This window comes from Aotus nancymaae, unplaced genomic scaffold, assembly GCF_030222135.1.
Source record: "Aotus nancymaae isolate 86718 unplaced genomic scaffold, 86718_ANA_hifiasm-v0.15.2.pri h1tg000022l_1, whole genome shotgun sequence".
In the NCBI taxonomy this organism is placed as follows: domain Eukaryota; kingdom Metazoa; phylum Chordata; class Mammalia; order Primates; family Aotidae; genus Aotus; species Aotus nancymaae.
In genome coordinates, this window is record NW_026988435.1 from 32,932,012 (window position 1) to 32,949,004 (window position 16,993).

General features: G+C 38.3%; 1 protein-coding gene across 7 annotated transcripts in view; it reads right to left on the reverse strand.

The window, feature by feature from the left end:
- GRIK1 (glutamate ionotropic receptor kainate type subunit 1) overlaps positions 1-16,993 on the reverse strand; it is a 391,291-nt gene that overhangs the window by 48,480 nt on the left and 325,818 nt on the right. For 4 of the 7 annotated variants that reach the window (XM_012446619.3, XM_012446593.3, XM_012446610.3 and 1 more), the window contains exons 8-12: positions 12,578-12,685; positions 10,305-10,349; positions 4,911-5,024; positions 2,963-3,166; positions 1,485-1,708 (exon numbers count right to left, since the gene is read on the reverse strand). In XM_012446619.3, coding sequence (XP_012302042.1) covers positions 1,485-1,708; positions 2,963-3,166; positions 4,911-5,024; positions 10,305-10,349; positions 12,578-12,685 — 695 coding nt within the window. The remainder of the gene's footprint in view (positions 1-1,484; positions 1,709-2,962; positions 3,167-4,910; positions 5,025-10,304; positions 10,350-12,577; positions 12,686-16,993) is intronic. The other 3 variants (XM_012446637.3, XM_012446602.3, XM_064380090.1) reach the window with 1 other exon arrangement.

Consider the following 16,993-nt stretch of genomic DNA (forward strand, 5'->3'; position numbering starts at 1 on the left):
ATGGGTTTCTCAACCCTGGTGCTATTGACATTCAGGAGTGAATAATTTTTGGGGGCGTGCCTGTCCTGTACACTGTTAGATGTTTGGCAGCATCCCTGGGCTCCATCCACTTGGTACTACTTCCTACTCCCAGTTGTGACAGCTAAAAAAATGTTTGCAAACATTCCAAAAGTTCCCTGGGGAACAAAATCACTCCTAGCTGAGAATCACTGATTTAGAGTATTAAAATATAAAAGGATGGTATTACTGTACATACTGTCAATATTTAATTTTCTGAAGTAAGGCATACTGAAAGGGAGATTTGATCGCTAAAAACAAAATCTGAGCTTTGGTAATAATGGCGCACTCTAAAAGGCATAGAGAACTTGAAGACATTCATTTCATTTTGAATGTATAAATACCCACATGTGAGCGCACACATTGATTTGGTTTCAGTATGTCTGCCTTGTGGATCTTTAAAACCTTTCCAGCCTGGATTATTTTCCCAAGCTTTCTTTATAATTACACCAGGGAAAGAGTTACCTGGCATTAATCAAAACCAGACAGTGGACAATGACAAAGAGCTAGCATGAAGAAATATTTCTCTTAGAAATTCCTGGAGGAAAAACAAAAATCGATTAGGGAAAAAGTTCACTGAGTTTTGTTGAAAGGTGAAAATAATTGAAAACAAGTAGGGACATACAAAAGCATTTTTTTTTTTAAACACTGTTTATCTAGGGATAGCAAATGTTTAAGCCAACAGAAAGATAAAATAGCTGTTTCAAATTTAGCATCAAAGGTATTCAGAAAATATGATCTACTGAAAGGTATAAAATCCTTTAAGGAACTGTGTAGAACAAAAGAGTTAAATACAGAGTTAAGTCTCGAAAAATAAAAACCTCAACTGAATAATCTTAATGGTAGCACAAAGATTTCATGTCCCCAGGCTCTGTATGCAAACAATCTTTCCTTTCAGCATTATTCCTAGAATTCTCTTTAACTTTCTAATGTTTTTAAAGTAAATTTAATAGAAGTTTTGAAGTATTTTTTTTTATTCCTAAGGATTTGACAATCTTTTTCCTTTAGTGTTTTTTATTTGCTATGATAATTATTTGCTAACTTTTTAATGTTTTGCTTATCTAAATATTCTAGGGGTCAGATATCTTGACACCATTTTACTATTCCTATGGAAACATTTTAGACATGAGGCATTGCTTTTGTTATAAATCAAAGAAAATGGCTAAATAACCATTTTATGTTGCTTGAAATAGGGATAACATTAAGCTCACATTAAAAATTATCTTCCTCCCTTTTAAAAGTAACTTTATAAGTAATTAGAAAACATTCATTTACAGAATGGCTTTTATATGGAAACCTGCAAGAATAGAACACTAGGCAAAACTAAAAGTACACTTCGAAGTTCTTAATTTTTGTGTGCCTCTGGGACATACAGGAATATGAGACTGACCTACACCTCTTGTGAATTCAGTGGTTCTTAAACTTACCTTGCAATCACAAAGAGTACACAACTGACTCCCAAGCAGGCTAAGAGCACATACATCCAAATATCTGGAGACAGGGGGTTGAGAAAGGAGAAGACGCCTGGATTGGTACCATTAGGCTTCCGATAGAGAATGCTGATGCCTAGGGTCATGAAGGGTTTGGAGAAGTCAATGACTTTCTCCCGTACATAGGTGATGGTAAGAGGAGCCACTGCCAGGTCAGCCCTCTGCAGAAGCAAGTTCAAAATTATCAGCTTAGTCTGGCTTCTTTGCAAATATTCAGACTTTATAAATGTCATGAATCTCCTGGGATAATTGGTTCTAATACAGAAACAGTTGATTTACACAGTTATGTTTATGAAATATTATCAGCAAAGAGAAAACAGAAAGTATAAAATACACATGTATAATTCTGGAACTAAGTGAAGAAAAAATGCAGAAGGATGTCTTAAAAGGGCATGTGAGAAAAAGAAGGAATGAGCACTTGGTTGTACTATTAGTTGACATGATGAGATTTTGCTCTGAGCTGAAAACTTTAAAATTCTTAAATTAAGAATCACTCAACTTTATGTTCAGTGTGCAAGAAGGACCCATGGTTGGGCACATGTGAACCACATCTGTAATTCCCAGTCTTTGGGAGGCCGAAATGGGCAGATGACCTGAGGTCAGGAGTTCAACTCCAGCCTGATCAACATGGTGAAACCCCGCCTCTACCAAAAATATAAAAATTCTCTGGGCATGGTGGCAGGCACCTGTAATCCCAGCTACTCAGGAGGCTGAGGCAGGAGAATTGCTTGAACCTGGGAGGTGGAGGTTGCAGTGAGCAGAGATGGTGCTATGGCACTCCAGCTTGGGCGACAAGAGTGAGACTCCATCTCAAGAAAAAGAAGAAAAGGAAAGAAAAGGAGAGAGAGAGAGAGAGAGAGAGAAAGGACCCATATGATATGGTTTGGCTGTGTCCCCACCCCCAAATCTCAACTTGAACTGCAATAATCCCCACGTGTCAAGGGTGGAACCAGGTGAAGGTCATTGGATCATGAGGGCACTTTCCCCCATGCTGTTCTGGTGATTACAAGTGAGTCTCATGAGAACTGATGGTTTTGTAAGTGTCTAGCATCTTCCTGGCTTGCACTCATTCTCTCACCTGCCACCCTGCGATGAGGCATGTTCTGCCATGATTGTAAGTTTCCTGAGGCCTCCCCAGTCATGAGGAACTATGTCAATTAAATCCCTTTACTTTTAAATTACCTAGTCTCAGGCAGTTCTTTATAGCAAACTAATGCACCATATATTTTTATCATTGATTTTTGTCTTTACTTGCCCTTCTAAGTAAGCAAACTCCATTTCTAGGTTGTTTTCCTTGGCTTCTTAAAAAAAATTTTACAATTCAAAAAAAATGAAACATTTCTTCTGTAATAATTTTTCCTTTCTTACTTTCTCTTATGCATATTTTCAGATACATTAGAAATATTGTAACTTACGTGATCTATGAGTTCTTTAACCATCCCGTTCCACTCTCCTTTGTCATTCTGGGCCCCATATTTGCCATCGGGAACTAGTTTAACATCATAAATGAAACCCAGGATGTTTGACAGTTCTTTCAACAGGTCCAGGCAATATCCTTCAAATCGATCATTTCCATATAGAGGCTTATCAGATTTCCTGTACATAACATAGGGTTCTTCCTAAAGGAAACAAACCAAATATGAAAACCCTGTTATAATGAAAGGAAGAGTTTACTCCAGCAGCAGCCCGAAGCTGTGAAATATTTGAAAAGGATTTTGAAGAGCTGAGAGTACCGAAGTCATTCACTCATCTGCCTGCCTATGCCTTCTATAAATACAGAACACTTCCTCTATTACTGTTTCTTCCCCTTCTGCCTCTTTAGATGGGAGCTTTTCCTTCCTCTGTGGAGGGTGGGGCTGTGAGGAAATGGTGTGATGGAGACATAGTCACATTTAAATGTTGGGTCTGAGAAGAAGGAAGGAACAGATGGTGATGGGAGCCCAGATGTCTGGCCACCTGCTGTACCAATACCCAAGCTTTTTTTGTATGACCCCTCGCTCTTCTGGGTTTTATCTCAGAGCCTCATGATGGAGAAATGTATATCACTAAATGTCTTCTTTCATTCTTTGCACTTCCTATCTATGACTATTCTCATTTCTTCATCTAAATTTCATCTCAATTTAACTATTCACTTACTATCTACACATTTTGGTTGGTTTCCTTCAGGGTAGCCCATTCCAAAGGCCATTTTTATGTCTTTTATCATCTGTCCCATTTTCTTTTTTGAAACTTTAAATCTCACATCTGATTATTCTCTGCTTATCCATATACATGATCAATCCCCTCTCCTATAAATAATGGACATTTGCCTACTACCATGCATCTATAACCTTGTTAATGCTCATTTGACTAAATGAATGCTCATTTTGCTTTATAAAAATATAGTAGTTGCTATATTGCTGACATATTCTTTAGGTTTATCCTCAAATAAACTGATAGTGGGGTCATTCAAACACAACAGAGAACACTCTGTTTTCATAAGACAGTCATAAAGTAGTAACCAGAAGAGCAATAGTTTTTACTTTGGATGAACAATTCTCACAGGTTAATAATATCAACAATAAATTGGTTTGATATTATGGACTGGTGTAAGGCAGGATGTCTGCAACTAAGGATTTCAGGGAGGTCTACTGCTGCTCAACTAACTCCCTGGTTAAAGGAAAACATGGAAAATAAGCAACTTGTAGCTGTACAGTGGCTGGATGGGGGCATGACTGGGGCTCTAACGGGGGCAGGATTTTTCAAGAGTAAAGGATCTGTGTACAGAAGTGTGAGCAGAGCAAAAGGAGCCAAGGGAGGTGGAGTCTGATTTGGCAGCAAGTCATAGACACACGGGCAACAGCCTCACAGGGAAACCCGTAACACCCAGGGCTGAGGCAGGAGGGAAGAAAGAGTACTCCTGAAGATCAGTGCAGCTGGACCCTAGAAACAGTGCCATTGACAAGCAGAAGCTATGATTGTAGAAAGTCAGAGGTTCTGCAAAAACTTCTAGTAGTGGTTGGGAGGGAACGGGAGAAGAGCTTCTATTAACCTCTCTTTTCCCACTTCCCTAGTCTCTTGCTAGGGTCTCCACATGGTTGAAACCAACCAGCAGCCAGAAAGTAAGGGAGACCAGATGGGAGGCGACAGAGGTGGGGCTGAGCAGGACTGGCAATGATTGGAGGTGGGAGATCTTCAGAACAATGTAGGAAGCTTGTAATTCAATCTTATTGTAAGTATGTACAAACACAGGCTTTTAGTGTTCCAGTTAAAAATAGACATTTGCAGACAGAAGTGTTGGCATGAAAAAGACAGTTGAGGAATGCTTCAAATCTAAGGCAGGAGTCTGGATAAGACATCCTCAATTCCATGAAGTCAACTTACCAGAATGGTGGTGACAATGAGTGTTCGGTTGGCCAGTGAATCGGTGATATTGCTGGACTTGTCTTTGTTGCCGTCCGTCATGTTAAGCCCACTGTTGGAATTCCAAATCCCAATCTACACAGAACACAGTACATCAGAGGCTGCTGGCTGTCAGTGTGACATTTACACCAAAGAGAGGCCCTTTCTCTGCCAGGCATGGGCAAAAGCTCACAGTTTGGGATACCAGGGCATCACAGTGGAAGCTACTAAATGTGTGAAAATGAAATAATGGAGAAATGAATGTGTAGACAAAAGAGGATATATCTGTGCTACTGGGGCAGGGTAGGTGGAGGTCTTTTTGTTTTAAATTTAGTAAGCTCACTGTTCTCTTTTAAATTAAAAATACTTAAGAATTCTTAAATGAATATCAGATATTTCTTCCTATATATATTTGTTGAGGATCTACTTATATGCAGGGCACTGTTCCAGGCACATGAGGATATAACAATGAATAAAATACACAAGAGTTTCTTCCCTTGTGGATCTTACATTCTACTAATATAAATCTTAGGCTGCTAAAGTGATATCACTAATTGATTTAAAATTTATGAATAATAGTGTGAAGGAGCAGGATAAATGGTGGAGAGACCAGGCATCTGAAAGGGAAGGATAGTGGGGTGCTGTGGCTCATGCCTATAATCCCAGTGCTTTGGAAGGCCAGGGTGGGAGGATCTCTTGAGACCAGGTGTTCAAAATCAGCCTGGACAACATAGTGGGACCCTATCTCTACAAAAAATTAAAAAAAATTTGCCAGGCATGATGGTGCATGCCTGCAGTCTCTGCTACTCAGGAGGCTGAGATAGGAGGATCGCTTGGGTCCAGGAAGTCAAGACTGCAGTGAGGAGTGATTGCACCACTGCACTCCATGACAAAGCAAGACATTGAAAAAATAAAGATTTTTTTTCTCCTACAAAAAGAGAAAGGCAAGTGGAAGAAAACATGTCATGTGGGTGAGAAGCAGACTAAGTTCAGGGCCTATCTCCTTTGAGGAGCCAAAGGTGGGCAAACAGTGCATCTTGTGAACCCTAGCAGGACTCCGTTCCTATCTCTGTCACAGCAGCTAGCATCTTCTGTTATTATTTATCTGTTTACCTGTCTTGTCTGCCAACTTGATCATGAACTCCTTCAGTGAGTATATTCACTTTTACTGCTCACTGATTTTTCTGTCACAAAACCAACCTTGGTAATCGGTATTCAGTAAAGCCCATTACTCTTTTTAAAAATAATGATCCACAGTTTTCTCCAGTGGCCAAGTCACTCCTGGGTTATGAGGCTGTGTAGAACTATATTGATTTCTTCAGCCTCTGAGGGAACCCGGAAGAGGAGCCTTAGGGAATTTGAGCTATTTTTCTGAATCTTTCTACAGGCATTTAATGACAGCCTCATGTAGTGGCCTGCAAGTATGTTTTAGAGCAAGGAAGACCTTGTTGCTGTGTGTCCTTGGAGATTCTAATTTTTCTGAGTTTCAGTCGATTCTTTACCTATAAAGCATTTCATAGGAATAACAAGAAGATCAAATAATCAGATGATGTACGTGGAAGTGTTGGTGTGTGTTAGGAGCTGCACACATGTTAACAATAGAGGACCGTCAAAAGACTGTCTCAGTACTTTCTTCAACCTTACCTGTCATGAAGGAATTTGGACTCATTCATAATTTTTTTAAAAAATTCAGAATCTGATAAAGTAAAAGAACTCTGAAAAGGGGGGCAGTTTAGGAACATGAACACTTGGACATGCCCTGAGATGGACAGGGTGGATGTATGCTTGGTTCCTAAATATATTCCTCCAGCGGGAAGACAGGCGGGAGCGTTAGGCTCCATCCCCCTATGCTTTTCTATTTCTTGACTCTGATTTACTGCCTATATTTAGCAGCTGGAAATTTATTTAGCTGGACAAGTGTCTTTTTTTATAGACATCAATGCTTTGAGGAATTTTCAAGGAATATTACACATTCACACATCAGTGTAAACTATTTCCATTTCAGGTTTTTTTTCTTATACTTAATTAGGGTTAGTTGATTGGAGAAATAAAGAGACAGGTGTAGGTAAATGGGGGAATGGGATAGATTTTGCGTTTGAAAATACTGTGATCCTGCCTGAAAAGAGGTGTTTGTTGGGCTGCAGGCTGTACTGTTAATAACCATTCAACATTTCCTGGATCTAGTGTGATGAGTATCACTGAGAATGCACATTATATATCTATTGGTGGAATAATCTTTGGCTTTCTCTGTCTGGCTTTAGAATCAGGAAAAGTGGACAGCATTTTCTTCTCAACCTCCACCCCTTCTTCTGAGGCAGGGACTCTTGCTTCTAGGAAATGTAACTAAGGCTGAATACACCTGTCTATTGATTTTCATCCAAGGCTATGCTTTAGGTTGTGAACAATCGACTCCTAGCTTCATGAAAACTGTGTGTAAATTGGGCCCTGACTGTACTTCTAATTAAAGCTTCACATAGACACTGAGGAGAATGGAATCTAATTTTTAATTAAGTAAGTATTGAAGGGTGGAGAAAATGACTGTTTTTAGCTACTTGGTTATGTAAAAAGGTGTATTCTCTTTAAATCTTATTTCTATTAATGTCATGTATATGTGTGTTGGAAGGAACTACACTGATATTTGAAAATGACTATGTTCAATAGCCTAGCAATATCACTGTCTTGTAAACTAAAACTTGAACTTGTAGACAAATATACACCACAGCCTGATGTCTGGTTTTTCTTTCTTTTGCCATCTGCACTAAAAGTGCAGAAGCTAAGAGATCATTGCTGCTTCTGATCCAATCATCTAAGTCCAAAGTCCTATTCAGTTTAAACTTTTCTCCTTAAAATGAGAAAAGGGTGACCAATTTTTCCCTTATTTATCTCTACAGAGGAACCCACAGAAGATCCTTAAAATGTAGACTAGAAGAGTATCAAAATATAGTAAAGGTCAGGCTAATCCTGGGAAATGTTCAGTACATATATGCAATTTGAATGACCTCAATATTCTGTTTCCAAACTTGCAATCAGCAAAACAGGGGTGTGTGTGTGTGTGTGTGTGTGTGTGCAAGAGCACATATGTGCACCTGTGTCTTTTAAACCCAAGTAGTCAAGTGGCTTTATCTGTTACTTGAAGTAAATAAATATGTTGTCAGGAAATGAATGTCCCTCTTTAAAGAAGTCAGACCTCATGATTCATGTGTGCTGGAGAGAGAGGCGCAGTTAAGAAGATGCCTGGACATCTGACATTTCAGTTCTGTTCTGCCACCTAGGAGGAGGGCCTCCAGGGAGCAGAACCTCAATTTTCAAACTTTGTAGTGAAAGCAGACAGCAGGCATTTACCAGTGAGAAATAGTGGAGCGTGGATCAGTTACTGGTGGGGAGGAGCACTCAATGTCTAAATTATCTGGCCCTGATTTCTTTCACTTTGTAAGCTGGCACAAGGGAACAGCCATTTGCCATCTAGGACAACTGAGAAAATTATTTGAAAATGAGTGCCCAAATGACATTAAGCAAACTTTTTTTTAAAAAGCAATGCAATAAAAAGGGCGTTCAGAGAATAACTAGTATCTACCTTCCAAACCTAGGCAGTGATTCACGTAAATTCGACATCTTAAAATGGCTGAGGGAAATAATCAGGTATCTAGGGAAAAGACAAAGGTGTATGTGTTTCCTGTGTTATGAGCCTTATATAACAAATATTTTAGTGAGAGATGTTGTAAAGATTGCTATCTCCCTCTTTTGGAAGGAATTTCGGGTGAATAATATTATTCTAAAATAAGTCAGAGTACTGAGGAAAGCTTTTGGAATTTAAATATGATGAAGGTGGATTTTTGTTTAAGTTGGAGACTTCTGGAAAAAGTGCAATGTGCTCCTTGGGTCTGAATGGGTCACTTGTGCTAGAAATCAGGTTACCGTGAATTTTTGATGAACAGTCATAACACAAAACAGCACACCATGGTATATGCAACTTACAATGTGGAACATGATGGGCTACCAGGAAGGAAGAGTCAGGAAGGCAGGGAGGATCAAGACCGGAAAGTTACATCCCTGGGAAGTGGGTGTGGTTATTGCAGTTTAGTGACAAATAGAGGACACCCCTTCTCCCCTGCATATAATTTGAAAGCTTGGATTCCATTCCTTAGGATATTTGTATTAGATTAATTCAAAGCGCCCAGAGTCTCAAGATGGATTAGTGTAATAGGTTTTATTTTTTCTTTTCTGGGTGCCAGTTAGGCTCATCCATTTATCAGTGAAATCATAGTGAGGAAACCGATCACCTTCTGTGTGCATTTAGTAGCCGTGTTCACTGAAGATCAAAACAAGGTTTTTGAACCTGTGTTTTGGAAACTTAAAAAGAAAAAAATTTTGAATTCATCACTGAATATTACTAAGAGGGAGACAAGGCTTTTGGCTACAGGGAGGAAACTTGTGTACACTTTCTGTGACATAGCTGATAATTTGAAAGATGAAAGTGAACCTGACAAAGCTGTTCAAGTTGAACAACTTGAAGCAATTTAAGGTCCATCATCAGTCCACAGATTTTTATCAAGTAGTTTTAGAGAGAGAGACAGAGAGGAAAGGAAGGAGAGGAAGAAGAGAAAGAGAGGGGAGATGAAAGAAAATGTTTGCTTATCACTGGGACCTTTCTCTGATCCAAATGTTTTTAATGTCTAATATTTGCTTATATAAATCTGTGCACACTCATTGGCAACATGGCACTGTATAATAAACTATAAAATAGTGGGTGTTATAATTCACAAGATAATCTCATTTCCTTTCCAAGGTCCCTAATGTTTGTGTCCTCTTTACAACTGTGGCTCTAAAACAAATTGCAAGACAGCATGCTCTGATGAAGATATCATACAAAACAAAAGATAGTTCATAAGAAAAGGAAATTTCTGAAAATGGTTCGTACTTTGTGGTGGTGATGTTGAAGGAGGTGTCCTAGCCTTCTGAGGCCATAGCCTCTCTGACTAGTCTAATGGATCAAATCTATTGTTGTTTTTCTCCCACTTAGGGAAAATACTTAGTGATTGGAGAAGGAATGTAAATAGGTCAGTGTCTCCTTCTGTTACAGTTACCTGCTTTCAGTCCTAACAGGGACTGATCCTGCCTGGGAGAAACAAAAATAATCTTGGGGGAAATATTTAATCTACCATTATTTAATCCATTGCAAACCTGTTTTCAATTCACAGGTGATGTTGTTGAGAGAGAACATATTTAATCACTCTTGCTCTCTCTTTACATGCAACATCCCCTCTAAACTGCAATTGGAGAGCTACAGGTCTGGCAATATTGGAAGGACTCAGGCTTTTCCGATGACATTCCCCATCCCACCCCCAGGTTTCCTGCAGCTGTTGTCAGAGTACAAACCTTCTTCCACACTTTATACAAGTGTTTAGACACTTCGCCAGCAGCCTTGGTTTTCAGAGAGAAAAATAAAATAAAAATAGCACTTAATTAAAATAGAGCATGAAACCCAGATGGAATCATGGTGTGTGAGTGCTTAGAGTGTTACAGTTCCCACCCATTGTTTGGAATTTTGCATCTTAATTCAATATAAAGCCTGACAATAGGTACAGCAAAGAGACGAATCAAGACTTGGGTCTCACAGAAGTTACCTGGTGGTAAGACTCCATTTTTACTTTTCCTTTCACACACCAAAAAAATGACTTAAAGTGCTTTTCAATGTATACAGGTATGCTGCAGCATTAAGGGGCTTCATTGTTCCTTAAGAAGACCCTTTTAAGGGATTGGTAACTAAAATCAATCAACCAACAAATTAATCAATACACACACACACATACACACACACACACAATTCCTAACCAAAAAAAGAATGCTTCATGGCTTATTCTTTGATTATGAGCTTCAAGGCAGTAGAAATTTGAGTGAAAGTGAGAATGGGATTTTTCTAATAGTTATTTCTATTGACCCCAAGAGAGGCTTATTGGGCATTTCCTCCCTCTGCTCCTGAGAGAGATACGCTGGTTTCTCCCCATTGCCTTAAGGCTCAATCAGCCTTCTCAGGAATTGAGCCCCAGCCACCTGAAGAAAGAAAAGTTATTGCAAACAGTGAAGAGATAAGAAACAAACACAAAACACTTTCATTTAATTCAATTTTGCCTTTGATGGAAAAACACCAATGCAATGTGCATAGTATTACAGTGTGTAGATAGCTGTGAAAGCATAACAATAGCTTCATCTAGTTCATCATTCACCTAGCCAAAAAGATGTTTCCTTAACAGCTTTTCTCCCCTCCTCAGTACTATACATAAGAGGAGAACAGAGTCGGGGAAAGACTCATGCTTTGAGAAGCAGACATTTTCTTAAAAAATACTATAGGCTTTGAAATAATAACAAGCATTTTTTGTTGTCATTGCTCCCTCCAGCCAACATCCCACACACCATTGTGGAGGCTGGCTGGATGCCTTGTGCTCTATCAGAGCATGTCAGACCAACAGAGGGGCAAATCAGAGTGAAGAGAAAGCCAGAGGATGGGAGAGGCATTTTTGAACGGAGAAACCTGCATGTATAACGTGTGCTCTCAAAGCTGCAAATGAATTATTTTCCTCAAACATTTCACACCAGTGGTCACCTTCTATTACATTTAGCCTAAATGATCTTTGTTTCCATTAATGTTTTTTGAGGGGGAGGGGTAGTTAGCACCTGCAAAAAAAATGTGTCCCAGTTAACAAAAGCAAGAGAACAGAAATGAAAACCTTACCTCATTTAAAAACATCAACCCAACTATTTCTAATTAAGCAAGCAATCGATTTTTCCCCAAGCCACTGTTATATTCAGCACACTATCTTATTCACTATAGTGGGAAAAAATGTCAGATTACAGAGTTTTCTGTTTAGGTGATTGTTTTGGGGGTTTCAGTTGTTTTTCTGTGACATTTTCAGTGCAAAATCTTCAAACTCTTAAGTGTTAATTCCAACATATAGTCATGAATACTAAAATTGGTTTAATAATATATACTGAGAAGCCAAATTATTTTATCATTGTTATTTAACCAAATAGTTTAAATTGTTACTCTAAATAGTAACTAAAGTAGAACTTTAAACAGGGACAGATTCAGAATTACAACTAAAATATTCCTAAAGTGAGAACTCAATGTTAAAATACAGTTTTTTGGTATTTGTCCTAAAATTAAGAATGCAATGTTAATTTGCTCTAATAAGTCTCTTCTAACCTACTTTATCCTGTCTGCCATCAATCTCAAAATAAAATAAAATGTGCAATTAAAATAATTTCTGGGTAACTCTTGGATGCCATTCCATCGATAAACCATTGACAGCTTCTGCATTACCAAGTCTAAATTCAATTTGTTAAAACCTTTAAGACATGGGCTTAATAACACCCAACTATAGGGTTATATATATAATAATATAAACACACTTGCTATATAAATGAAGCACTATATAAACACTAGTTAGCATTGCTATTACTAACACACGAAATTTAAGAATCTAGCACATCAACATCTATCTACAGATAAAAGAAAGATAAACGAACTGGATGCAAAATAACATGCTGAGAGAATCACTTCATCATTCACCTACTTGTCTGTGCAATTTAGTAAAAATGCTTGAGCAATGTTCATTTGTTATTTTATTTATTTATATTATTAAGGAGGTTACCTTTTCAGTTCCTTCCTCTTTGAGACTAATAATGTCCAGATCAAAATCCTTCCTCAAGCCATTGGTTTTATTGAAGGTGATACGCCCAGTCAAGCCATCCCACCGAGCCTGTGGACAGGAAGGAATGTGACTGTTACTGTTTAACGCTTGTCATAATTCCTGAGGCCATCAAAATTATAATACCTCAAATTCATTACAGTATCCAATTACTTGCTTTCATCATGCTGTTATAAACCATTGCATCGGTTCAGCGACAGGATAGCAGAACACATCGTCATTTTATTAGCACTTATTCATTCTGTCAATTCTAACATCCTAACCCAGTCAAACCTGTAATCATAACTACCTAAATGGACAGTATAGAGAGAATTGCAGTACCACAGTCTGCACATGGAATACACAAAATCTGAGAAATCACAATATTCTGTTTTCCAAGGTCAATCCAAATTTTCTTTGAGATATGGCTTAGTGGAAGTGAGCCCCTGTTTATTCTTTCTCTGTGAAAAGGATATAGTCCAATGATGTATTGCATAGTTTTTAGGCTGTTTATGACTTAGCGTGTTTGCGTCATTTGGCATTGTAATTTCCTGTTGTAGCAAATAAGCACAAATTTGGGGGCTCAAAACAACAGAAATTTATTTTCTCAAGGTTATGGAGGCCTGAAATCCAAAACAAGTATTACTGAGTGGAATTAAAGTGTCAGCAGGACCATGCTCTTTCTGGAGGCTTGAGGGAAAGCCCTATTCTTTGTCTCTTTCTGCTTCTGGTGGCTTCTGGCACTCCTCCTTCTCTTGTGGTTGCATCACTGCAATCTCTACCTCTGTGGTCACATTTCCTCCTCCCCTTCTGTCTGCATAAAAGCTCCCTCTGCGAAGCAGAGGTTGTGGTGAGCCAAGATTGTGCCATTGCATGCCAGCCTGGGCAAGAGAGCAAGACTCCATCTCAAAACAAAAAAAAAAATCTCCTTCTGCTTCTCTCTTGTAACAACAGTTGGGATTGTATTTAGCGTTCACCTGGATAATCTCCCCATCTTAAAAATCCTTAACTTAACCTCCTATGCAAAGGCCTTTTTGCTATATAAGGTAACATTTACAGGTTCTAGTGATGAGGACACGAATATCTTTTGAGGGAGCCGCTCTTCTGCCTATCTGACACATCAACATCATTTCAAATAAAAAAAATTCACAATAGTCTGCCCTACATATAACTCACATTAGATGTCTCTTGTGGTTTTATTAAATAAAAAGCAGTGGCCCTTGGTGGGGCGGTCTTTAGCTTCAATCATTAGGTGATTTTGTCACCTTGTTTATTTGAGTTTCACTTACAAATGGGGATAAAGGAAAACTCAGATCTTTGTATCCACTTAGCTGTTTTTCTCCCTCTTGACTTTGCCATATTCATTAGACATGCATAAAATGAAAAGATCCTGAAGAATTATACTGTGTTTGCAGTTATTTGTGCCATGTATAGCTGTTGAATGTATTTACCCATTTGGCCAAGAGGCAGAGCAAAGCAGTGGAAAAGAACATTGAATTTTCCAGACCTCTGGGGCTGAATCTCTGCAGTGTGACTTCAGGCAAGATACTCAGAAATCAAATTAACCTGAAGCATTTTAATTTTTAACACTTACTGTTTTTATAACTGCCTCTCACTTTTCCCACTTTCATGATTCTGGAGTTTGGCTTTTATTATCTCACAGGTTTAGCCTTCACTTGTCTGTGCTGTATTTCATTTTACAAATTATGACCAGACTCATGGTCCCCAAGTAAATGTTCATATTTATGCAATTTCACCAGCACATAAAGTGCATAATGGATTCATGCTACCTACAAATTAGCCTAAACTTTGACTTTACATTGGAGGTTGTAATGGTTAATTTTATGTGTCAACTTGACTAGGCTACAGGATGTCCAAATATCTAGTTAAGCATTATTTCTGGGTGTGTGTGTGGGGGTGTTTCCAAAAAAGATTAGCATTTAAATTGGTGGACTAAGTAAGGCAGACAGCCCTCTCCAGCTGAGTTGGTAACACTCAATATTGGAAGCTTGTCAGTCAAACCCAATTATTTAACTAAATTGTATTCTCTTTATTATCTGACAAAATGACATAGACCTTAGACACTTTAATTTTTTTCTCGCTCTAATTTGTTCCAAAACAAAATTTTATTAATTTGTGTATTTAACTTTTCTGTCTTCTGTCACTCCTTCCTCTCTTTTAACCCACAATTTCTCAACTCATAATCCCATCTAAAAATGGTGAAAATATCCTTGACTGGGAGTCAAAAGAATGTTTAGTCTTTAAGCCACTATCAAGTTTTGTGGCTTTGGTTGAGTCATTTTGTCCTTTTTTTAGGCCACAGAGGAATGCGTGTCAAGTGAAGATTTTGCATGAAACGAGCTTTAGCTCTGGAATTCTAGTATCTTAGGCAAAATACCATAGAGGTGTTTCATGAAATTGAAAGTCATTCATTAAGCACCTATGGTCTGCAAGCTGGACTATATAAATCATAAAACACAGTCGTTATACTCAGATTTTAATGTAAAACATATTACTATCTGGTTGGGGAGAAAAGACTACAGAATTCAGTTCAATTATGTTTTCACTATTAATCCATTTGGAAAATATCCATTTATTGAGTATCTTCTCTGTGCTGGTAAGTATGCTGAGAATACAGCACCTAAAAGTTGACAGTTTAGTAGGACCAAACACATTAATGGATTTCCATAAAGCACCTTAGGTTTGAGGATAAAGATTTGCATAGAAGTTTGAAGAAAGAAATATGGAGATGAAGCACTTATCCCAACTGCAGATAAAGAGTCAGCAAAAGATTCCTGAAGGCAACACTGCCTGAGCTCACAAAGAGAGTCACAGCCTAGGTAAAAACATGAAATAAAGACTAAATTATAAGTTTGCCATGAGACTCTAATGCAAGGTGAGAAATGATGAGAAATGAGCCTACGAAGGCAAGGAGTCTATTTATAAAGACGTTATGAAGCATGCTGGTTTGTTTGGACATTGCTCAGTAGACTTTTGGGGAATTGTGGGGATGTTTTAAATTTAGAAGTGCCATGGTCAGATGTGCATTATAGGAAGACCATTTTATGTCTTTTATAATTGGGGAGAATGACTTGGAGAGGTCAACATTTTAAGCAGGGGGTTGGTTAGTGGGTAGTTCTCATAGAACAAAATGTATACAATCATATTCATATGCCTACATATGAAATAGGGATAGCACAATTCCTCCATCTCCCTGTCCCACTAACTTGCATACCTTTCAATATTAATGAAAATAGTTCCATAGCAGGATAGACAGAATTTCATAAAGAGCATGCTAAGAAATCAGCTTAAATGTAAGAAACCATATAATTGGCCAAAACATATTACCATTCAGATAGAATGGATATTATAACAAAAGTGCATTTTATCACTTGATGGTGCTGGAAGTTAAATCAATGGTAGGGAATGATATGTGGACAAGAAAAGGCTCCAACTTTTTCCTCTAAGCAGTCTCAGTGGCAAACTAGATGTTACCCCAGTGCTATAACACATAAAAAGAAATGCTTCTTCAGATCCTAGTACCTAGTCTCTTGAGTTTACTGCCAAGGGAAACATGCCAGTGTTTGGTGTTATGGTCTTCCTTGGCAGTAAACATGAATGGCATATCTTTATGGTCAGTAGTAACACCTATTGTTATACTGGCTGAGATCCAGGTACTCATATCTCTGCAATGGGACAAAAACTATCAGCAATGAATGCACATAGGAAGTATCCTCTGGTGTATATTTAGGTACACCTCTTGGCATTGCATTCTCCCTTTTCTCCCCGTCACACCTCTAGTCTAGTTTTTGTACTCTGGTCATTCCTTCTTATTTTGCAAGCCAAAGACTGGCTTTGAGGATTGATGGGTTAAACGAGAGCCATGAAATAAGCTGCTCTATTAGGCTCACAGCATCTATCTGAGAGCTGAAAACAATTTGCGTAAGGCTTTGGCTGAGTGGCAAGCTCTACTGTGTTAGGGGTTTGAATTAAGTCAGTTTTCAGGCCCCTTGTTCATGCCTCTAAACAATGTACAGTTCCAACTGTCCTCCTGACCTGTTTGAAAGGAGGTAGTTATCTTCACTATATTCTATAGGATTTTCAGAAAGCTTTTTTCTAAAGGCAACTTTCCCTTTATGAGGGTCATGTTGTGAGTCAATTTGGTACATTGTCCAGAGTGTACAGGGCTCTCTGAAAATGTACTGAATTGGTAGCATTTATCTCTTAGTGTAGCATATAGCTTATAGCGGGGTCTTAAAACTCAGTTCAGAAATCCAATTTCATTTCCTAAGTGTGCCTATTGTGACTCTTTGTTTGGATTCCCTTGTGTTGATTTTATTCTTGAACTTAGTGTTCCAATCACTGGTGCAGAGTAATTCC